Here is a 24,566-nt window from a genome sequence, read left to right as displayed (position 1 = left end):
CCCATGCGCCCCCCTCCCCCCCGCCCCATCCACAGCTTCTCTGCTGAAGATGGGCACGGCCTCTGCCGCATGCATCTGCCCGATCGCTCCCCATCTCCCTGGCGTCAGCCCGTCCCCAGGCACCGCGGACACACCCACCTGTGGGCCTCGGCCGGGGGCGTGCAGGTGTACTCGGGAGGGTAGTACGGGGGAGGCGGCAGAGGGGGGACGAACTCCTCGAAGTCCAGCGTCTGGTGGAGGACGGTGCCGTGCGGGGTCACGCAGGCAGGGCTGGAGGAATGCGCCCTGTGTGGAAGGAACTGGAAACAGAGAGGTGCACCGTGACTGGGACGCCGTGTGTGGCCCGTGTCCAGCTGACCTAACTGCACGTGAGCTTCAGTTTGGGGCTTACGTCATTTAAACTGTTGGGCCTTGCCGGCTAAACACACATTCGACTATATTTATTTTTAGATTTTAAAACTGATTTTTAGAGCGAGGAAGGGAGGGAGAAGGCGAGCCACATCTATTGGTTGCCTCCCCCACACACTCACCGGGACTGGGGAGCGAACCCCCGCCCTCTGGTGTGTGGCCGGTGCTCTGACCACTGGGCTACACCAGCAGGGCTGTAACCAGCTTCTCATTCCTCAGACGCCCACCAGTCCTGGTCTGTCTGACAGAGACGCAGCGCCCGCCACCCAGACGCACTTCTGTTGACCCCAGGCCTCATGAAGGTCCCTGTGGGTCCCAGGAGAGCTGGGCACAGTGGCGCTGGGCCGGGCCTGGTGACCTGGCGGTGAAGATGCTGGTGACCCTGCTGGTGCTGGTGCTGGTGCCAGGGGTGGCGTTGCGTCTCCCCCTGACCCCTCACCAGCACAGAGACCAGGCCACGGCCCTAGTTACACAGCCCTTCCTGCAGGGCCCTGCGTTACAAAGCATCTGGCCGGAGCCTGGCCGGCGTGGCCCAGTGGCCGAGCATCCACCTCGGAACCAGGAGAATGTCCACTCTCCCACGTCCGACGGTCCCCACCGGCCGGAGGAGGGCTGGGGCCACTCACCAGGTGCAGGATGTCGGTGGAGACCATCTGCATGCAGCACATGGCGGTGGCCAGGGCGCACACGATGGTGGAGAGGACGTTGAGGGCGCACACGCTGAAGAGCAGGTCCTGCGAGGAGAGACGCGGAGAAGGTCAGCTCCCCGGGCAGCCCGGGCAGGCCCTGCGCACGCCTTCAACCCCAGGACCAGCCTGCCAACCACCTCTGCCTCACGGACGCTTTCTCCTGTGATGTTTTATTTTCATAATCAACACTGGCCTTGCCCGGCTGGTGTGGCTCAGTGCTGAGCGTCAATCTATGAACCAAGAGGTTGCTGGTTCGATTCCCGGTCAGGGCACAGGCCCGGGTTAGGGGCTGGATCCCCAGGGTGGGGCGTGCAGGAGGCAGCCGATCCATGGTTCTCTCTCATTTTTTTTTTAAATATATTTTATTGATTTTTCACAGAGAGGAAGGGAGAGAGATAGAGAGTTAGAAACATTGATGAGAGAGAAACATCAATCAGCTGCCTCCTGCACATCTCCTACTGGGGATGTGCCCGCAACCCAGGTACATGCCCTTGACTGGAATCGAACCTGGGACCCTTCAGTCTGCAGGCCGACGCTCTATCCACTGAGCCAAACCGGTTTTGGCTCTCTCATTATTGATGCTTCTCTCTCCCCCTCTCCCTTCTTCTCTGAAGTCAGTAAAAAAAAATTTATTTTTTAAAAAAAGGGAACGTCAGCACATTAGGAAGCAGGAGTCTGAAATTCGTCAAGACTTTCCATCCATTCCCACCCTCCAGATCCGTCCGAGGCAGGAAAGGGAAAGGGACAAAGGGGCCCGAGAAGCAGGTGGCACCTTCCAGGGGAATCTCTGACCCTTGGAAATAAGTCCCCGAGAGAGTCCCTCTGGCAGCTACCTGACCTCGGGGCGACGCGCACTGAGAGGCACGCACGGAGGAAACCGCCCGAACCCCGTGTGCACGGATGGGAGCAGGGCAGGCTCCCCGGGCGTCACCTTGAGGGTCAGCCGCACGGCGTTGCAGTCCTCGCGCAGCGGGTTCAGCTTCAGCGTCTCCCCGAGGTTGCTGCAGCCGGCCGCCCGGTGCTGCGTCTCACAGCAGATGCACACCTCCACGCTGTCAAACTTAATCTAGAGGGACAGGCACCCGCCGTGAGCACCGGCCGGCCTGGCGGGCGCACCGCACACACGCACACAGGCGCACACACACGCACACACACACACAGGCGCACACACGTGTCAACACCTCGGTCCAAGCATCCCGGTTTAGTCTCAGTCACGAAGCCCAAAATGATTATTTTGTTTTGTGGGCACAAGCCACGGAAAACCCCAGGAGGAGTTGCTTCAAATTGATGTTTTTCTCTCTCTCCCGCTCCCTTCCTCTCTGAAACCGCAAATACTTATTTTAAAGTGACTGCACCCACGCTAAGACGTTTTAACAACCAGGAAGGAATGCTTGTACGTGGTCCTGCCTGGGCCTGGGGAGAACTGATCAATGTGACGGCAGCACAGCCCCTCGGGGACGAGGGCGGGAGCCTGGGTTTGGCTGCGAGGCAGTTTGTCGCGTCAATAACCCTCCAGTGACCCCGGGACAGACACGGACATGCATCCTCAGCGTCTCCCTGAATGGGTGACTGGTTCTAAGAAAGTCCCCGGAGGCTCCTGATGAGCTCTCTGTCCCCGACATCCTGCCTGCGGGGCTGACGGGCTTACTGCCGGCGCGGCTCTGGGGGTCGGGTCGCCGAGGGCAGCAGAGCTGCGCAGATGGGGTCGCTGTGATTCCTCCTGACCCTGGAGCACTGAGTGGCTGGTCTGCCGCTCTCAGGTCCGGCCTATCGCCTGTGGAAAGGCTGAGACCACAGAAAGACGGGGTGCCCCCGCGGGCCGCCTGCGAATCTCGGGGGCAATGAACCGGCCGAGACACACAGAAACCAAAGCATGAGGGACAGAGTCGGACCCACTCACTCATGGGGCGACCATCGCTCCGAGCTGCGGGGTCCTGGGTCGGGGTGCGCAGCAGATGAGGTTAGGGGGGTCAACATTCCAAGTGGTTAAGTTGTTGGTGATATTTTTAAAAATATTTTCATTGATTTTTAGAGAGAGATGAAGGGAGGCAGAGAAATCAATGTGAGAGACTGGAACATGAATTGGCTCCCCCTGCGCGCCCCCTACTGGGGATCCAACCTGCACCCCGGGCATGTGCCCTGGCCAGGAATCAACCAGCAACCTTCTGGTGCCTGCGATAAAGGCCAGCACACTAAGCCACACCAGCCAGGGAAGGTTTTTTTGTTTTTTTAATAAATATCTTTTCCTCGATCTCAGAGCGGAAGGGAGAGGGAGAGACAGAAACACCAGTGATGAGAGGGAATCACTGATGGGCTGCCCCCGACACACACACTGAGGATCGAGCCAGCAACCCGGGCACATGCCCCCACCAGGAATCAAACCATGGCCTCCGGGTTCATAGGCCAACGCTCAACCACTGAGCCATGTGGCCAGGCCAAAAACATATTTTTTAAAAAGCTACATCTTCTGGCAATCACGGGAGCTGGGAAGGAGACGAGACAATGACAGACGCACCCCAAAGGGGCTGCGGACTTTCAGCCTCGTTTTCCTGCATCTTTCAAGCCCGACTTTTCCGAACCTGCAGCCTTAGGCGCGTCCTCTCGTCATTTCTGATTCATCAGGACGAAGCTCAATCAGGGTTGCCCTGGCTACTGTGGGCTCTTCTGAGCGCCGTGGCTACATAATTGGCGTTGGCTTGGTTACCGGACGCGTTCATGTTGAGACTGGAGTGCTGGCACTACACGCAGCCCCAGCCTCAGGGAAGCCCCACAGCCCTCGGAAAGGAGAAGGCCCCTTCACACCGCCTTCCTCACGAAAACCAACAACTGCGTGAGCCCAGGCGGCCTCCGCAGGGAGACGCCACACAGCTGTCCTACACACCGACCGTGGGCACTACCCCCCGTGGACAGGGACAGGCTGGTGGACACAACTTGGATGGATTACACTGAAGGAACAAAGCCGATTCCAAGGGTTACGTACTGTGTGATCTTCCATTTACAGAATACTTTGGACGTGACAACATTTAAAATATATTTTAAAATACAGCATTGTATTTCCACATAAGGATACAGTAGATGTAAATAACCTCAAGATCATGAAAATAGGAAATTCTTTCTTTTAAAGAATGAAAAGGGATCCCACTGTATGGGAGAACATATTTGCCACTGATAAGAGGTTAACTTCCAGAATATATAAAGAACTCAGACAACTTAACAAAAGGAAGACAAACGATCCAATTTAAAAAACGGGCAAAGGCCCTAACTAGACTCTTCTCCAAAGTGACCACACAGACGGCCAAGAGACACACGAAAAAATGCTTGAAGTCCCCGATCCTCAGAGAGATGCAAGCTGAAACAAGGAGGGATCGCCTCACACCCGTCAGAGCGGCTGCCGTCGTCAAATCAACACACGACCAGTGCTGGCGAGGATGTGGAGGAAAGGGAGCCCGCCCGCACTGCTGGTGGGAATGCCGCCTGGGGCAGCCGCGGTGGAGAACAGTGTGGAGTTTCCTCAAAAAACTAAAAATGGAACTGCCATCTGACCCAGTGATCCCACCTCTAGGAATATATCCTAAAAAATCAGAAACACTAACATGAGAGAATATATGCACCATATGTTCAGAGCAGCGCTCGTTACAATGACCAAAATCTGGAAAGAGCCTGGTGCCCCTCAGTAGATGAGTGGATACAAACGCTGTGGGACGCCCTGGCCGGTGTTGCTCAGTGGGTAGAGCATCAGCCTGCAGGCTCCATCCCCAGTGGAGAGCGTGCAGGAGGCAGCCAATCAATGATTCTCTCTCATCAGTGATATATATCTCTCTCCCTCTCCCTCTCCCTTCCTCTCTGACATAAATAAAAATGTATTTAAAAAAGAAACCAATGCGAATGCCCCCATACCCAGCCGCCAAGGTTATATCAGAAGTTCAACCACACTTACTCAGCGTGACTGGACATACATCCATTTCTGCCCCAGCCACACGCATGTCTCACTGTCCCTGGAACTAAATCATGATATGGAGTCCTCTATGCAACCAACAACTTACTGATCCCTCCCACGTGCGTAGCACACGGCCTACCATCTTCCTAGATCTAAAAGCTAATTCTCTTTTTTAATTGAAAAATGAGAACAAAGTGGTTTTGACGCACTCACCATATGTATATATATATATATATATATATATATGTATATAGTCACTTAAAATCGATTTACCAAATTGATTTTTAAAAATTCAGGAGAGAAAAATCAATGCAACAAATGCTAAAATATGATCGTCACTAAAGAGATTCATTCCGCAACAGCACGCGCGGCGATCCGTGGGAATATTCTATTAGTAACGGATTTACAAAGCGGTGCATGCGTTCGTCCGGGAGAATTTTGAGAAACGAATCAACTGAAATTCAATTCCTTAGACAACCATGCACTATCAGAAGGACGCAAGGAGGGGACACGATTGCTTTTAAAGTGACGCCCGCCCGTGCGCCAGGCCTCGCGGGAAGGCGCCGGTTTCAGTGCTCACCAGCTGGCAGGCTCCCAGGGCGCTGACGAGCTGAGCGTTCTGGCAGGAGAGGATGGAGCCGGCCAGGTTCAGCATCACGCACACCGCGGAGAGCAGCATGAAAAAGGTGACCTGCAAGAGACCAGCGCAAAGCCCATTACCCACCGCAGAGGCTCGGACAAAGGTGGCTCGGCTGCAAAAATGCTTTCAGTCGCTCACATCACCACACGCCTGGCCTGCTTCAAAGGAAACGCCTTGTTTCTCAGAGCTGCAAACACAGCTTCCCTTACATCAAGGAGAAAAGGTACGCTCTGAAAAGCCACTGTCCGGACCGTGACTTTATTGGAAATATATGCTACAGTATTTAAGAGCCCTGACCGGTGTGGCTCAGTGGATAGAGTGTCGGCCTGCAGACTGAAGGGTCCCAGGTTCGATTCTGGTCAGGGGCATGGACCTTGGTTGTGGGCACATCCCGAGTAGGGGTTGTGCAGGAGGCAGCTGATCGATGTTTCTCTCTCATCAATGTTTCTCTCTATTCCTCTCCCTTCCTCTCTGTAAAAAACCAATAAAATATATTTTAAAAAAATAAAGTCTTTGAGGCTAAACTTGAAAATATACAATAGTCTCAAAATAGTTTTCTAGAGCCTTAAAAATAACAACTGATCATGAAAGAAAATCAAATGAAAGAAGTTTATTTCTTAGAAGACCTTTCTTTTATTTATTGTTATTTTTTTACTCACCAGAATATTCCTAGGGATCACAATGAGTGCTGTTTCAGAATGAATCTCTTTAGTAATGATTATGTTTATTACATTTTATAATTTGTTGCATTGATTTTTCTCTTCTGACTTTTTAAAAATCAATTTGGCAAGTCGATTTTAAGTGATTTTATATATATGGTGAGTGCATCAAAACCACTTTGTTCTCATTTTTCAATTAAAAAAGAGAATTAGCTTTTAGATCTAGGAAAATAGTAGGCCGTGTGCTACGTACATGGGAGGGGATCCATACATTGTGAATAGAGTGATGATTCCATATTGGGACTTCCCTCCGGGTACAGTGACATGCACATCTGGCTGGGACGGACGCAGGAGAGAGGATCGGGGAAAAGGAACTCTAACATGTTGGCAGTGTAACCAGACACAAGCTCTCACACACGTGCCTGAGGAAGCACTGTGTGTACTGCCTGCAAATAGCTAAGAACTGGAAATAACCTAACCATTAGGGAATGGATAAATTTATTTCCCCCCATGGAAGAACAAATAAAATGGATGAATCAGATCTAATTGGCAAAATCTCAAAACCAATGTCGTGTAAAACAGAGTAGCACAGGCTACAGTTTACCACCAAGCTTTCAGGTGGAAAAGCTCAGGGAACACTTGCGCACAATGCTCCTGTATACGCGCATTAACATGCTGAACCCTGCAACTGCATGAGACCCACAGACTGACACCTCTGGGAAGGGCGAGAAGAAAAGGTCTGGTCTGTGCTGCTTTCTGTTCTAAAATTGAAATCACCTAGTAATTCGCTGCTGGTAAATTGTTAACATCTCTATGAGAAAAGTGTGTGGGGTGGGGGGGTGGGGGGACATGTGCCTCAGATAGAACTGGTAACGGGCCCTGGGTTAGGATCATTCTCACCGTAAGGATGAAATGCAGGATGAGAACACACCATGAGAACACACCGGCCAAGTCCGCAATAAAATGCAAACCAGGAGGCATGTATGCAAATTCCATTCAATGGAAGGAAAGCCCAGGAGCCTATCCCATTCCTCCATGCCCACAGGCCCACCCAGGAGCCTATCCCATTCCTCCATGCCCACAGGCCCACCCAGGAGCCTATCCCATTCCTCCATGCCCACAGGCCCCCACCCAGCAGCCTATCCCATTCCTCCATGCCCACAGGCCCCCAACCAGCAGCCTATCCCATTCCTCCATGCCCACAGGCCCACCCAGGAGCCTATCCCATTCCTCCATGCCCACAGGCCCACCCAGGAGCCTATCCCATTCCTCCATGCCCACAGGCCCCCACCCAGCAGCCTATCCCATTCCTCCATGCCCACAGGCCCCCACCCAGCAGCCTATCCCATTCCTCCATGCCCACAGGCCCACCCAGGAGCCTATCCCATTCCTCCATGCCCACAGGCCCACCCAGGAGCCTATCCCATTCCTCCATGCCCACAGGCCCCCACCCAGCAGCCTATCCCATTCCTCCATGCCCACAGGCCCCCACCCAGCAGCCTATCCCATTCCTCCATGCCCACAGGCCCCCACCCAGCAGCCTATCCCATTCCTCCATGCCCACAGGCCCACCCAGGAGCCTATCCCATTCCTCCATGCCCACAGGCCCCCACCCAGCAGCCTATCCCATTCCTCCATGCCCACAGGCCCACCCAGGAGCCTATCCCCTTCCTCCATGCCCACAGGCCCACCCAGAAGCCTATCCCCTTCCTCCATGCCCACAGGCCCACCCAGGAGCCTATCCCCTTCCTCCATGCCCACAGGCCCACCCAGGAGCCTATCCCATTCCTCCATGCCCACAGGCCCACCAGACTCGTGTAGCTATTTCCAGGTGAGTGTTGATCCAGTTCCCTTTTTAAAACTATTTACCTCATTTCATGATTAATTTGCAGTTTCTTCCCCCAAAACAATTCTTATTCACCCCTGAAAGCTACTGGCTGAGCCTCTCTAAGCAGCATTTTGCGGAAGCTGTGGCGGGAGAGTGGGGACCATGAGCTTTTCTTCCGGTTCATTTAATCCATAAAAGAAACTATGGCCCTGGCCAGTGTTGCTCAGTGGATAGAGCGTCAGCCTGTGGACTGAAGGGTCCCGGGTTCGATGCCCGTGAAGGGCATGTACTTAGGTTGCAGGCTCAATCCCTGGCCCTGGTCGGGATGTGTGTGAACCAATCCATGTCTCTCTCACATCAATGTTTCTGTTTCTCACCCTTTCACTCTCTCTAAAAATCAATGGAAAAATATCCTCAGGTGAGGATTAGGGGGAAAAAACCCCTATAATTATAGTTACCATTTTCCCCTTTTTGCAGATAAATTGAGACGCAGAGAGTAAGACCTACTCCAAGTCACCAGGCTGACATACCATGAGCCATAATTCAAAGTCAGTTTGGCAGCTTCAAAACCTATACCCTTCTCACTATCCTACAATGACCTCATAGCCAGGGGAAATCTTAACATCTAATTTCCCTGCTTTTACTATTTTATATGGGCTATCCTCACCGTATACCATGAATTATATTTTTTCATAAAACCATAGTAAGACTAGAATATTGCCATAACTTTTGAACCAGTGACTCAAATTCTAGGAATGATTTGGAGCAAGATAATGAAAGGAAACCTTAGAAAAAATGTTTTAGCTGCTCCAGACCACAGGAAATAAAAAACATATTTTTTAAAAATGTAAGGAACAAAGTACTAACTAAAGCCCCAGGCGTGGTGCCAAGAGCTGTACATCCGCTTCCACATCTAACGGTCACATTACCACTCTCTCGGAGTCAGCAGCCCAGATGACAGGTGAGGAGAGGTCTGTAAGCAAGTTAGGGACCTGCCTACATGCATGTGGTCAGGGGGAGCCTGACTCTGAAGCCAGGGTGTCTGCTTCCCAAGTAGGTGCAGTTAACCACTAAAGGGCTTATTAACACTTCTGCGACCTGTCACAGTAAGAGAAACGTATTTCACGTCATGATGCAATCTGCACACACACACCTGGAAGTAAAGCAACTTCTACAAAACACTACGTACTGTAACGTGCAGCAAAAACTGTTTAAAAAATGTTGGTTCTGAGTCACGGAATTTCTCAGGACTCACGACTTAAAAAATGCACAATGCTTAACTGCTTCAAAGATATAGTATTTATTATAATGAGGGTAGGGAAAAAAGCTAAATGGTTAGCCACAGAGCTAAATAATAATCATGAATGTAAAAAAGTTATGTTGAGGAAATACAATTTTCTTATACATAGAAAACATAAAATAGCTGTGCTGAGGCAAAAAAAAAAGAGGATATACGCAATTATATTTTTATTTATAAAGGCTTTTATTTTTCCTTACAAACTGGGGCAGTTAGGAGGCCATATAACAGCCACTTACACTGACTTGGCACCAAAGCAAATTACTGATTTGTTCTTTCTTCCAAAGTTTTCCAATTAGTATTATAAAGCTAGCCAAGTTTATACACACACACACACACACACACACACACACACAAAATACAGATACTAAAACAAAATAAATTCTCTACTCATATTTTTATAAATGAAAACTTGGAACCAAATACTTTAAAATAGTAAAAGAACAAAAGTTTGCAAACACATCCTAAAGCTACACACATTTCAGCTTTACAGAAATATGCCCCCTGCCCCCATTGACACCCTTCTCAGGCCTGCGCCTTCGACCCTCGCCCCCAGGAGTCCCCCGGAGCCTATGGCTTCAAGAGGAGGGGGCTGGGGCGCTGGTCTGAGATGGGGCGCTGGTCGGAGGTTGGGTGCTGGTCTGAGATGGGGCGCTGGTCGGAGGTCGGGTGCTGGTCTGAGATCGGGCGCCGGCCTGGGATGGGGCGCTGGCCTGAGGTCGGGCCCTGTCCTCCTCCTCCGCCAGGGCCTCGCAGTACTGGGCCGGCCAGTCCTTGGGGTCCTGGTTATGGACTTTGGCCACAAACTTCAGCACTTTCATCTTGCTGGTTTCCAGGTGGGTTCGCGGGCCCCACTGCAACTCATAGTCCACGGGGTCCGTGTGCGGGATCCGCCGGTACTCCAGGTACCGCTGCCGCACGAAGTCCTCGGTGAGGAGCTTCTTGGGGTCGCCGAAGATCAGGTGCTTCTTGGTGGGGTACACCCCCAGGCGGCGCAGGAAGTCCCAGACCTCCGTCTCCTTGACGGCGTTGCCCTTCATGAAGATGAGCCCCAGGACGATCATCAGCAGGCCGGTGGTGGGCGTGCCCTGGTCGCCCCGCAGCTCGGCGTCCTCCTCCACGGGCTCCAGGCTGTTGATGAGGATGTAGGTGTTGCTCTTGGGCTCCAGCTCCACCAGCCGGTACCCGAACACGTACTGCAGGCGCTCGGCGGCGCGGTGCAGGAGGTCGGGGAACATGTCCCTGTAGTCGCCCAGGACGTGCTTCACGATGTCGGCCCGCTTGATGGGGATCTTCCTCTGGTCCTTAATCAGCAGGAACTGCACCAGCTCGGCCACCTTCAGCTCCAGCTGCTTCTGGGACCTGGGCCCCACGGCCAGGGGCGCGTCGGCCCGGCGGCCGCCCTGCGACGAGGAGCGGCGGGGGTCCTGCGAGCCGCCCGCCCCGCGGGAGGTGCTCGGGGCCTCCTCGGCGGCAGCGCTTCTCGCGGCCCGGCTGTCCCCGCCGCGACCCCCGTCCCTGTCGGCCTGGGAGCTGGGGCGGCCCCGGCTCCGCGGCTTCGGCAGCATGTCCCCGGCGGCGGGAGCCCGGCCCCGGCGGGAACTTCAGCGGCGCGGCACGAGACGCGGCGACCGGAGAGCGGCGCGCGCAGTGGGAATTGTGGGTAAGTCGGCGCGCCGGGCAACTGGGCGGGGCCAGGGGCGTGCGTGTTGCGTCACAGACACTGCGCGGTGCGTCGGTGGAGGCTGCGCGCATTGCGTCAGGAAGGCGACGCAGTGCGTCAGTCGGCAGGCGCGCAGGCCTCGGCACCGGTGACTGGTGAAGCTGGCGGAAAGGGTCGCCCTTCCAAACCCTGCAAGCGGAGCCCAGGAGCCGAACGCTCAGCACGTGTGCGGCCAAGTTCCTGACCGGACAGTGACACGGAAAGTCAATGTCAAGCCCGTGGTTGAGCCTTGGCCCCTGAAGCAAGAGGTCGCGGGTTCGATTCCCGATCAGGCACATGCCCGGGTTGCGGGCTCGATCCCTGGTGAGGGTGTGCAGGAGGCAGCCGATCGATGTTCTCGCTCATCGATATTTCCCTCCCTCTCTAAAAAGAAAATGCAATAGCCCTGACCAGTGTGGGTCAGTAGTTAGCGCACCTGCCGGCGCACCTGAGGGTCACAGGTTTGATTCCCCGACAAAGGGCAAATACCTGGGGTTGCAGGTTTGCTCCCTGCTCCCAATGGGGTCCGTGCGGGAGGCAGCCAATCCATGTCGCTCTCTCACATCTCTCTCTTTTTTTCTCTCTCCTCCTCCCCCTTCCCCCATCTCTAAAAAGCATTGCGAAGCTGGACGGCAATGCACCAAGGCCCCAGAGGACGCCCGTTGCTTTGCCTTCGCCACCCCCTCCCCTTGCTCAGTTTACCCTCCTAACCATTTCCCACCAGTTGCCTTCTCCAAAGCCACTGAGAGTCTATTAAAAAGGAAGCTGTGGTAAAGGCAGGCTTGCCTCACTAGCAGGACTTGCCCCATCCTTTCACTGTTTCAGTATTTATATTTTTGCATCAAACTCCGTCAGTTAGACAACTACGACCAAACCACCCCATAAAGCACGTTTCGTTTCAGTGACGTGTTTTTGCTTGGTCATGCAAGTTTATCTTTTGGAAAGCACCTGGTCACGTAAACAGCCACAATTTTAGCAGAAATGAGTAAGAAGGGTGCTACAAACAAACGCACTCTCAAGAGATTACCATTTAATTTTGGGCATCACTGATCAAGAATTGCAATAATGTGAATCTCTTAAATTTCTTAATTGTTACTATATCAGCCTTAAGGTTTGATGAGAAAGAAAACAGAACGCAGAGGTATCATCTCTCACAGTCTATGGTGTGTGCACTTTATATGTTTTAATTGTGCAGCTCGAATAGCCACCATGAGTCATTTCATTAACTCGTCTATCTGTAATCTTCTGCCATTACTTCTGTGGATCTTAGCAAATGTGCTCCTTTTCTATTTATTGACTTGCAAAGAAGAAACTGCCTCCTGCACCCTCCCTACTGGGGATGGAGCCCACAACCCGGGCATGTGCCCTGACCGGGAATAGAACCCTGACCTCCTGGTTCATAGGTCCACGCTCAACCACAGAGCCACACAGGCTGGGCGAATTTACCTGTTTTTTTAAAGCTACCCAGGAAATGGGTAAACTGAAGAACCAAATCAAACTCAGTTCCTCCTTAGTGCAAATATATTCAAAGGAAAGCAATTCAAAACACATTATTTGAAGAATAGCATCAAAACACAATCTTATTACAAATATCATTAAGTGTTAGTAGCATGAAATTTTTGTTTGTAATTCAGTATGAAAATGCAATCTGATAATGGCACTGGAACTGCAATATTAAACGCAAAATGATATTCTATGTTCCGATGCAAGTTTGCCAGCTAAAATCGGGTAAACTCTGAGTAATAACTTTCTGTGCCACACAAGATCTAACAAAATACCCTCAAGCATCAATCCTACTGGCAGAAGCCTGCTAAGAAAAGCAAATATATCATTGAGGCATTCACTTTGTTTATACAATGAGAAAATTCATCTGCTTCTATGTCCTTGCAAATTAAAGTTAGGTCTCAAGTCCAAAGAAACCTGCAGCTGAGAATTCTGTGAAAAACTCCCCCAGAAAGATCAGTTGTACCCCGAGTTAAAAAAAATACTCAGCAACCAAGAGACAACAGAGAAATGGGAAATAAGATGAAAGCCACTGCCAACAACTGAACTGATATTTCAGCGGGTTTTTTTCCTTTGTGTGTGTGTGTGTTTTTCTTGCTAAGGTGTTCGCTTAAATTCCCAAGCAGCACCACAGGTTAAGCTACCCGCTGTGACTGTGTGAAAATCATCAGTGCCCATCAGTGGCATCTTTACCCAGATAGCAGACTGTCGTACTCAGACGGGTGAGAAAAGATAACAGATTTTTGTGTTTGGTTTTGGTTAATCCTCACTGGAGGCATTTTTTTTCCATTGATTTTTTTTAAGAGAGTAGAAGGGAGGGGCAGAGAGGAGAGAGAGAGAAAAACAGATGTGAGAGAGCCACATCACTTGGTTGCCTCCCACACGCCCCCTTCTGGGGATGGAGCCTGCAACCCAGTCATGTGCCCTGACTGGGAATCAAACCTTGACCTCCTGGTTCATAGGTTGATGCTCAACCACTGAGCAACACTGGCTAGGGGAAGTTATTTTCTTTTAAAAGTGAACTTCAATGTTTATTTTCTTTCTTCAGGAGATGATTGAAAAATATATTTTCAATCAATTTTAACATCAGAGGTACACCATGCCATAGCAGTTATCCACATGCAAATTTTCAGGAAATTCAGCGTGATTTGAATATGACATTTGTGGCTTTTTTGTTCAGCATGTGAAGTAATAAAGACAAAGTGGTTTTAAAAAGAAAATCATTTTCAAACACTTTATGTTAATGACCTTAATACTTTTATTACTAGGCCCAATAGAAAAAATATTAAAAATTATTTGAGGCAAACACTACACCAGCTAAGATTTCCAATGCATCGAACAAAGAAATGCCTACTACCCATTCCTCTTTAGATGTCTCTCAGCAATTAATTGCTTTATTTCATCTCCTTGATTGCAAATGCCTGCCAAGGCGCTCTCATCTTTCCTGTCTACTGAATTCTCCTCTGCGTCCCTGGTATTTCTTGCAGAACCAGAGAAAGGCGTTAACGTTTCTGACAGTGACCTGGTGCAAAAGCAAGGGCTTCTGGGGAAGAAAAGCAATGATGAATCTATGCAGCCACCATGTGTGAACTGAATCGCTTTGCTGCCTGTTCCAGAGGAGCAAAGTGCAATGTGTGAAGCAGGGAGCAAAGGCTGGGAGGTTGGGGGGGGGCATACTATTTTGGTGGGTAGACAGGAAAAGCAACCTGATATTTCAATGGTTACAATAAAATCCCTTGGGTCCACTCCTTAGTAACAAAGATCCATCCTAGTGACATCACAGATAAAGGGCTACCTAATAATGACATGTGTCTGGCCAGTGTGGCTCAGTGGTTGAGTGTCGACCCATGAACCAGGAGGTCACTGGTTCGATTCCCAGTCAGGGCACATGCCCAGGTTGCGGGCTCAATCCCCATTAGGGGGCGTGCAGGAGGCAGCCGATCAGTGATTCTCTCTCATTGATGTTTCCATCCCTCTCTCTGGGAATCGAACCGTGACCACCTGCTTCATGGGTCAATGCTCAACCACTGAGCCACACTGGCCAGCAGGAGCTGACTTTACTAGAGGATTCCTGCTCCCCAAAGCTGGCAACATCATCCCCTAATCTGGTTGGAAAAACCAGGGCCTCCTTCTTTCTTGAGAAGCATGAGTTGGTTTTTAACTCCCACACCCCCGATTTTCTGAATCCTACAAGTCAGAGAGAGGCGGTGTGGGAAAAGGCAAATCTTAGCTAACGCTCTGCCTCCTAGGAGCCAAGCAGCCATTAAAAACGTGCTGATGAAACGTCCTGGCCTGGTGAACTGTTCACCATCATCCGAGTGGCTCCCCTGCTCATACAGGGTTTCTCTGCCTCCCATTCACCGCTAAGCAAATGACCGGATTCACGCTGGTTCTTCTCCTGGACACTGAAAGACAGTACTTTGGGAAATTCACACAGAAATTAATGTGGATGCGCCTGTTATGCTTATGCTGAACCCTTGGGCCAAATCGTGATTTTACTTGCAATTTACAGAAATCCAGTCCCACTCGCTGCCATTTAATATTAAAATCCGCACACATTGTTACTTGATTAATATTATGCCAGGATGACATTTCTACGTTTTTAAAATGTTCTTACTGCTTTTAGAGAGAGGGGAAGGGGAAAGGGATAGAGAGACAGAGAGAGAGAAACATGGATTGGCTGCCTCCTGCACGCCCCCTACTGGGGATCGAGCCTGAAACTCGGGCATGTGCCCTGACCGGGAATCGAACCTGTGACCTCCTGGTTCACCAGGCGCAGCAAACTCATGTGCCTCCTAAGAAGTGCAGTGGTTTGAAGGACGGAGACAGCCAAATTGCAGAACAGATGGCTACTATGGAGCAGAACCGAGGGAGGAGGCATAAATAGAGCGTATGATAAAAACATAATGAGGACAGAAGGAGAGGGGAGTGCAGCACAACAACAAACTCCTAGAGCAGAATCAGGCTTTTTTATTTTTCTTCGTTTAAAATGTTCACAGAGCATGGTCCCTGCTGAAAACCAAATACTGTTTTCAGAGGCTCCGCGGAAAGCTGTGTCACACAAGACAGGACCGAAAGTTCATGAAATAAAACCCACAAGGGAAGAAGCAACATATGAAGGGCAGAAGCAGGGGGCTGGGAACGTAAATGCTACAAGCTGGGGGAGGAAACAAAACATAGGACAGAGAACAAGCAAAGAAACCACATCAGAGGAAAAGCCACTCAGCCCCGGCCTGGTGGATCAGTTGGTTAGAGCATCATCCCGATATGCCAACGGTGCAGGTTCCATCCCCGGTTAGGGTCGATGCTGAACCACTGAGCCACACTGGCTGGGCTACTGAGCATTTAAATCTGACAAGGACATTCTCAAAATGAGGATGCAATAAAAATCCTGAGCCACAGACAAACCAAGTTGAGATGCAGCTGATGCAGCTGAGAAAGGTGAGTTGAATCAATGGGGGTAACTCACCATATTAACAGAATAAAGGACATCTCTCCCATAACCATCTCACAACAGAAAGAAAGGTCCTAAGAGAAAATTCACTACCGATCCATGATTTTAGAAAACCCTAACAAGCCAGGCCGGTGTGGCTCAGTGGTTGAGTGTCAACCCATGAACCAGGGGGTCATGGTTCAATTCCTGGTCAGGGCACATGGCCAGGTTGCAGGCTCAATCCCCAGGTGCGGGGCGTGCAGGAGGCAGCGGATTATGATTCTCTCTCATCATTGACGTTTCTATCTCGCTCTTCCCCTCCCTTCCTCTCTAAAATCAATAAAAACATATTCTAAAAAAAATTAAAATCTAGATGGCCAGGGGCCATCTTCAGCTCATGCACCGACTCGAGGTCCGCAGCGGGCAGGCGCGCACCGTGAGGAGCCATCCCGAGCGCGATGCCAGTCTCTCCTAATTGTGCCATTTGGAACTCAATGTTGTGTAACTGACTTGGAGAATAACTGATATGTAAGCAAATAAACATAAACATAGGGAACACTTCAAGGCAGAATGTCCCAGAACTGACAAAGCTCACAAATGGCTCCAAGACTTCAAACCTTTCTTTCTGGTGGGAAACACCCTATTTGCACCAACCGCCTGGTCCCATTTTCTGCGCCAGGCGCTGAAATGGCTGGCAGGGGGAAAATGAGGTGGACTTATTTTTGGCAAGCAGGAGAGGGCTATAAATATGCCCATTCCGAGGCAATGGTGAGAGCTCTTCATTAATTTCTCATTCATTTGAAAATCTAATAGAAAGGAGTCTGGCTATTGAATGGACTTAAGTTTTATCAACTTCCAGGAGAATTCTTAGTTGCCTTCAGCGCGACTGAACTGCATATGTCTGTTTTCCGAATCATCACTTGTGGATTAGTTTTTATTACTTTTACAGAGAGTGGAAGGGAGGGGGAGATGAGAGAGAAACATCCATGTGAGAGAGACACATCGATTGGTTGCCTCCCACAAGCGCCCCAACCGGGGCTGGGAATTGAACCTGCAACCGAGGTAGGTGCCCTTGATTGGGAATTGAACCCAAGACCCTCAGTCCGTGTGCTGATGCTCTAACCCAGCCGTGGGCAAACTACGGCCCGCGGGCCGGATCCGGCCCATTTGAAATGAACGAAACTAAAAAAAAAAAAAGACCGTACCCTTTTATGTAATGATGTTTACTTTGAATTTATATTAGTTCACACAAACACTCCATCCATGCTTTTGTTCCGGCCCTCCGGTCCAGTTTAAGAACCCACTGTGGCCCTCGAGTCAAAAAGTTTGCCCACCCCTGCTCTAACCACTTAACACCACTGGCCAGACAAGAAGGATGATCTTTTCAAAAAAGAATGGTGCTGCTCGCCCTGACTGGTTTGGCTCAGGGGATAGAGCGTCAGGCTGCGGTCTGAAGGGTCCCAGGTTTGATTCCGGTCAAGGACACATGCCCGGATTTCGGGCTCCATCCCCAGTAGGGGGCGTGCAGGAGACAGCCGATCCATGGTTCTCTCTCATCATTGATGTTTCTATGTCTCTCTCCCTCTCCCTGCCTCTCTGAAATCAATAAAAATATATGCATTTTTTAAATGGTGCTGGAGCCAAACCGGTTTGGCTCAGTGGATAGAGCGTCTGCCTGCGGACTGAAAGGTCCCAGGTTCGATTCTGGTCAAGGGCACGTACCTCGGTTGCGGGCACATCTCCAGTAGGAGGTGTGCAGGAGGCGGCTGGTCGATGTTTCTCTCTCATCGATGTTTCTAACTCTCTATCCCTCTCCCTTCCTCTCTGTAAAAAATCAATAAAATATATTTAAAAGATAAATAAATAAAAATAAAGTGGTGCTGGAAAAATTCAAGATATCACCCTCAAGGTACATGTCACATCATATGCAAAAACTAACGCAAAATGGCTCACAGACTTCCATGTAATATAGAAAAAAACAACTCTCGTGCAGTGAGGGCAGGACACTGGAGTCAGGGCGACCAGGAAACCCTTCAGGACCGGGCACAGCAGCCTTGGGGAGGGAGGACAGGACTGGAGCATGCTGGGTTCCCAAATGTGGGCACGACGGTGCAAGCCCGTTCACCTGAATCTTAAAGGAGAACCACGGTCCTGTGTGGCTGGCAGGTTTAAGAAACCAAGAGAGTTACATTTACAGAGAAGAGGTAACTTCTTCTTAAGGAAAAAGCTAAATATAACACATTCGGAATGTCACGTGACGTCTTGGTTTTAATTAACTCTCGGAATTCAGCACATTTCTAAAAAAATACCAAAAACTAAAAAAACCCAGACTTTTCCTCTGATCACACTGAGCCCATTTTTTATACTTGTCTCATTCTTTTTCCACAAGAGCAAGTTATATCAAGGGTTCTAGGACCTACAGGAAAAAATTTGCCAATCTTTTTATATTTTTAAGTTCATTTGCCAAGAACCCAACTGTTTAAATCAGTCACTAACTGGGACATTGCATTTCAAATGTGCCTCCATTCAAACCATCTAGGACACTCTCGCCTTTCTTTTATACAAAAAATCCAGGGTGATTACCTGGTCGGGTGGAATGAAAGTGTGAACAGCTTCCATTTAAATGCTGATCATATTATTTTTTAAATAGATTTTTGTTGATTTCAGAGAGGAAGGGAGGGGGAGAGAGAAACACCAATGAGAGAAAATCACCGATTGATCGGCTGCCTCCTGCACGCCCCCTACTGGGGACTGAGCCTGCAACCTGGGCATGTGCCCTGACTGGGAATCAAGCCGTGACCTCCTGGCTCATAGGTCTATGCTCAACCACTGAGCCACACCAGCTGGGCCATATGTCGTTTTTAGTTTACTTATACAATACTCAAAGTCAAGAGAGTAGGGCCTTTGCAAGGGCTCAGGCTGCATGGACTCTCCCCATCCTTTGCTGGGCGGGGGGGGGGGGGGGGGGCGCAGCGGAACAAGCCTGGCAGGTGGCATTGTCTCTCACAGGGAATGGCAAACTGGCTGAAGGTCATCAGGGAGGAGTGAAGGGACACACACTACAGACTGCGTCACGTATGAGCAGACAGAGCGCGGCAGGGAATGTGGGCAAACACACCACCCCCCAGCAGGCAGGGAAACAAGCAGAACCACAAGGACCCCGGAAACAGAGCTGACAGCAGGGAAGAAAGCTGGCGCCCCCCTAGCACCTCATGGACCGAGGCCCTAACACCAACAGGCCTCCCGTCCAGCAGCCCTGGAGGCGATCATCGGAGAGATGCCGATGACAGGAGACCAGAGACAGGAGCGAGGAAACCAATTACAAAGTGAGAATTAAACCCTCGCCGTGGCACCGCCAATACACGGTTTGGAAACGGCCAGGAACAGAGTAGACAGGAGTGAAAATTCACCCTACGGGGGAAAGCGTGCGATCGCTGCGGGAGTTCTACGGAGGAAGAAAGAGAGATAAATTGCAATCAAGCGGAGGAAGGGAGGGGCGGATGGTGGGTTTCTCCTTAACTCTGGGAACCACTGTGTCTTAGCATGAAAGAGCAGCAAGCTGAAGTTTAGAATGAAGTTCACTTTCCCTTCGGAGTTGTTCTGTGAATTTCAAATACAAACAGTCGTTAAAACGTACATTGTGTAGCTCGTGTCTTTTATCATTGCCTGCAGTGAGAGATTTCATCATGTGAAAAACCTCTCATTTATTTTTTTAATATGTTTTATTGACTTTTAGAGAGAGAGGAAGGGAGAGGGGGAGAGAGATAGACACATGAATGATGACAGAGAATCACGGATCGGCTGCCTCCTGCACGCCCCCTACTGGGGATGGAGGTCACAACCCAGGCATGTGCACCGGGAATTGAACCATGACCTCCTGGTTCATACGTTGACACCCAAACACGAAGCTACGCTGGCCAGGGCGGGTTGTTCTCTATGGGCTGGTTTTAGCGCCTGAGCTGCAACAGGACATTCTTTCTCCATGGACGCCCACCTTCCCGTAGCCCCTGCCTCTACAACACTGACACCAAAGAGAAGCCCCTTTGCTAGAAATCACATGTGAAATTAAAACCTAAACTCGAAGTGCATGCCACCGAAACTACCTATCCTATTTTTTTTAACTCTGAAAAGTAAAAACACCTCGTTTCTGCCTCTGCCCCGCATACTCCTCGGCTGTTCTGGAGCCGGCACCGCTGTGCCAGCGAGCGCGTCCCTGCTGCCCGTGATACGGAGACGCTGGAACCTAGTAACGCAGCCGCCGTGTTCCTCCACGGCAGAGGAGGGGAAATATGAGATTGTGTGGGGTTTTTCCACACCAACAACAATTAGCATATAAAAGGCACGCTCAGCATTCCGGAAATTGGAATGGTTTTACAGACTCTGTGCCAGGAACACGGGAGAAAAAGAACAAAAGCATCTATTTATTACACTGTCTTCCAAATTCTATCCACTCTCGCTTTTCTAGGTTTTCTCATTAGGGACTGGTGGGGGGAGAGGGAGGAACCCCGAGCCAGACCACTGCTCAAAGCCCCAACTGGTTATCCAGAACAAGAAACTCAGCCAGCCCTACTCTCTTCTGCGGCAGCACAGGGATGTTTAGATCGAATGAACTATAGGATCACTGACTGAGTCCGGCCCGTGTGGCTCAGTGGTTGAATGCAGACCTATGAACCAGGAGGTCACGGTTCAATTCTCCGTCAGGGCACATGCTCGGGTTGTGGGCTCCATCCCTAATAAGGGGCATACAGGAGGCAACTGATTAATTCTCTCTCATCACTGATGTTTCTATCTCTCCCTTCCTCTCTGAAATCAATATAAATATATATTAGAAATTGTTTAAAAAATAAAATCCCTTCCTTACATTGTTACATTTCTTTTTTTATTTCTCTATTCAATCTTAATCCATAATAACAGAGGTTAATGTACTTATAACTCTTCTCAAAGAATTTTTTTTGACTGACTTGTTTCTTGAATTTTAATTCATTACTTTCCTTTTAATATTACTTAAATTATTTTTTTGTGAATCAATTACAAATTTAATTCTTGTTTCTCAAGTTTGAAAACTAAACTCTGAAAAACAAACAAACAAAAAAAGCCCTAGAAAGACCCTCCCTTCCCAAAAATGTTTGCAATACTTATTACTGTTTGATAAGAGATAAGGGAACTCATCAGTATTTCATTTATTCAACCAAGATGAAGTCTTTGGGATGATCCGTCTGCTGATCTAGACACCGAGTATGTGTAAGATGAAATTTACACTCCGAGAAAGAAACAAAAGTAGAACATGATCAATAGCAGCTCACAGTAATCTCTTCTTTGCTTATAATGTGCCAGGTACTGTCCTAAGTTTCTCACATGGACTTTAATCCTCAAGTGACCTCATACTGAAAGAGGAAAGGCACTCCTATCATCATTCCCATTTTATAGGTGAAAAACCCTGAAATGAAGACGCTAACAGCTAGCAAGTGGTAGGCGTAGAATGCAAATCAGTACTCATAGCCATGAGCACACTGTGTACAACCTTAGTGTTTTTAATGGAAGTTTCGTTATGTTGTTAATAGTTGCCAAAGCAGATCAAATACTGTGATTAGTTACATGACCCTATTCGTGCTTATAAAATTGCATTTAGAAAATTTGTTGTTGTTGTTAATCCTCACCTGGGGATATTTTTCTCGTTGATTTTTAGAGAGAGTGGAAGGGAGGGGGGTAGAGAGGTAGAGAGAGAGGAACATCGATGTGAGAGACACATTGATTGGTTGCCTCCCACATGTGCCTTGACCAGGGATCGAACCTGCAACCCAGGTAGGTGCCTTTGACTGGAATTGAACTTGGGACCCTTTAGTCTGTGGACCCATGCTCTATCCACTAAGCCAAACCTGCTACGGTGCATTTAAATTTTTAAAATTGATTTGAGAGAGATAGAGAAAGGGGGGAGGGATGGAGAAAAGGAGGGGAGGAGAGAGGAAGAGAGAATAACATGGTTTTGTTGTCCCACTTATTTCTGCATTCATTGGTTGACTCGCTGGCATACAGGGACAAGGTTGCAGCAACCAACTGATCTACCCGCCACGGCGAAACTGCATCTGCAAGTCCCCTGGCTCTAGGTACGCAGGCTTTCTGCTTCCCCGGCTGTCTGCGCTGTCTGCCTTTTTCACTCGGCCCCTCTCTGTCATCTGTCCGATGGGGATCGTCAGCTCATTCATCACCTGACAGATTTACTAACTCACTCATCATTTTGCCATTTACGAGCCTGTCCTTCCCACTCATCCTCCACACCCCAGCTGCCGCTCATTCTGACATGCCAGCTGCCTGCCCACGTCTGCCAGCCAGCCCGGCTCTCTCCTTGGTGGGCCGCTGTCATTATCTCATTTGTCGGGACGTTTTAGTCCTTTTTCCTTATTAACTTGCCTTTGGGTATTTCCTAGACTTCTTTCTTTCCATTCTTGTTCCCCCGGGCCGATCATTTGGTTCATTTGTTTATTATCACACGATATTATCCATCCCTTGTCATTTGACAGCTTTTCAGATTCCATTAACCAAGATGCATAAGCATTTAAATTCTCTCTCTTGTTCCCATTAGATGAAACCCATCGAGGTTCTGCCCTGTGCTCAGCCGACATAGAATTTGCAGGAGAATGACATTTAAATGAGCATGTATTGCCCGGCCGGCCTGGCTCAGTGGTTGAGCTTCAATCCATGAACCAAAAGGTCATGGTTCAATTCCTGGTCAAGGCATACGCCTGGGTTGTGGGCTCGGTCCCCAGTAGGGGGCGTGCAGGAGGCAGCCGATCAATGATTCTCTTTCATTATTGATCTTTCTCTCTCTCTCTCTCCCTCTCCCTTCCTCTCTGAAATCAATAAAAAATATATATTTTTAAAAGACCTGTGTTTATTAACAATATCACATATATACGAAAGGCAGACCGTTTCTTTCTATCTCCTGAAGTCAGTATGCAAATAATCAGTGTAACTGATTTTTAAAATTTCTCTTCGTAAAAAAAATAAGAGCCCTGACTGGTTTGGCTCAGTGGATGGAGCGTCAGCCTGCGGACTCAAGGGTCCCTGGTTCGATTCCAGTCAAGGGCATGTACCTTGGTTGCAGGCACATCCCCAGTGGGGGGTATGCAGGAGGCAGCTGATCGATGTTTCTCTCTCATCGATGTTTCTAACTCTCTATCCCTCTCCCTTCCTCTCTGTAAAAAATCAATAAAATATAATAAAAAAATAAGAAAAAATAAATAAATTTCTCTTCGTCATTAGGTCATATTGCCTACGTAGCGCTATTCTTAAATCAATTTCAATCCATTTTTCTATCTTTTGGGGAATTAAAGCAAACATAGCAAAACAATCAAATTTGAGACCTTTGAGTCTTCTTTTCATTCCCAATCAGCATTTTTGTATTTTGATAAAAATGCAACAATTTGATTTAATACCCATAAAATCAGGGTGAAATATGGATGTTCCAATATTACCGTTACTTACTGTACCACATAAGACTATTCGGAGATGAAAGATAAGGTCCTTTAGTAACACTCTTCATTAAAAGAGGTTGGACATTTGGAAGACAATCTGGTAACTAATAGCTTCTAAGTTACAATTTTTTAAAAGCCGGGTAAGCACAGCCAGGCCCTCAGAATAGCATATTAAATTCACTTTCAAATTAGTATAGTTCAGCATTTCTGACTTATGATTTGTATGCTTGGTAATACTTTTAAAATTAACTGTGCCGCGGACGGACACAGCACACACTTCTCAGCCATAATAATTTTTCTAAGGCTATATCTTTATAACAGTAATTGCCTTCTTAGTGAAAGAAGATGCATTTAGAATCGAGGGACACTTCATTTATTACTTTTCTTATATGAGAGCTACCTCAGCGTCTGAGTTTTTTTTTTTTCTTAACGACTTTTTTCTATTAGGAGAACGTGAAGACTCCAGGGCAAAGGAAGCCCATTAGGAAGGGAGGCATTTTAGAGGCAGGGCTTTCCAAGGTGGACACAAGACAGCTCTTGTCAAGAATGGACGGTGCAGCCCGGCCACTGTGGCTCGGTGACGGAGCATCGACCTAGGAACCAGGAGGTCACGGTTCAGTACCCGGTCAGGGCATGTGCCCGGGTTGTGGATTGGATCCCCAGTAGCGGGTGTGCAGGGGGGCAGGTTCATAGGTCAACGCTCAACCACGGAGCCACGTTGGCTGGTGGTCCACGTTCCTCTCTATCTCCATTCCTACCCGGTCTGTGTCATTATCGCCAAGTCTAATCACTTAAAGAAGAGATATTACAAAAAAAAGAAAAAAGCCATGCTGTCTTTTCCATTATCCATCAGAACCGGGAAAACCTCCCGCCCTCGCACAGACACGGACACACAAATATATTCATGCACATGCGGAGAAGAACATGCCTACAGGCCAGTAGACACAGACCTGCTTGGGGTGCTTTTGAGATGGAGGAACCAACATCCTCTTTCCATG

General features: G+C 49.1%; 2 protein-coding genes across 3 annotated transcripts in view; both read right to left on the bottom strand.

Annotated features, from left to right (window-relative positions):
• ENTREP2 (endosomal transmembrane epsin interactor 2) overlaps nucleotides 1-24,566 on the bottom strand; it is a gene marked incomplete at its 5' end in the record, with an annotated part of 52,056 nt that overhangs the window by 10,464 nt on the left and 17,026 nt on the right. The window contains 4 exons of one of the 2 annotated variants that reach the window (XM_081114841.1): nucleotides 139-299; nucleotides 1,035-1,142; nucleotides 2,029-2,163; nucleotides 5,615-5,725. In XM_081114841.1, coding sequence (XP_080970967.1) covers nucleotides 139-299; nucleotides 1,035-1,142; nucleotides 2,029-2,163; nucleotides 5,615-5,725 — 515 coding nt within the window. Of the gene's footprint in view, nucleotides 1-138; nucleotides 300-1,034; nucleotides 1,143-2,028; nucleotides 2,164-5,614; nucleotides 5,988-24,566 lie in introns of those variants that run through there. The other variant, XM_081114842.1, reaches the window with a different exon arrangement.
• Nucleotides 9,448-11,045, bottom strand: NSMCE3 (NSE3 homolog, SMC5-SMC6 complex component). Its single transcript, XM_081114949.1, has one exon. It carries the CDS (start codon nucleotides 11,024-11,026, stop codon nucleotides 10,037-10,039), a length of 990 nt encoding a protein of 329 aa, XP_080971075.1. The 5' UTR covers nucleotides 11,027-11,045; the 3' UTR covers nucleotides 9,448-10,036.

This window comes from Myotis nattereri (genome assembly GCF_964212035.1).
Source record: "Myotis nattereri genome assembly, chromosome: 21".
NCBI classification, from domain to species: domain Eukaryota; kingdom Metazoa; phylum Chordata; class Mammalia; order Chiroptera; family Vespertilionidae; genus Myotis; species Myotis nattereri.
This window is presented reverse-complemented; position numbering and strand designations above follow the sequence as displayed.

Coding starts and splice junctions, on each gene's coding strand:
- NSMCE3 (XM_081114949.1), bottom strand. CDS start 11,026: ATGCTGCCGAAGCCGCGGAGCCGGGGCCGCCCCAGCTCCCAGGCCGAC.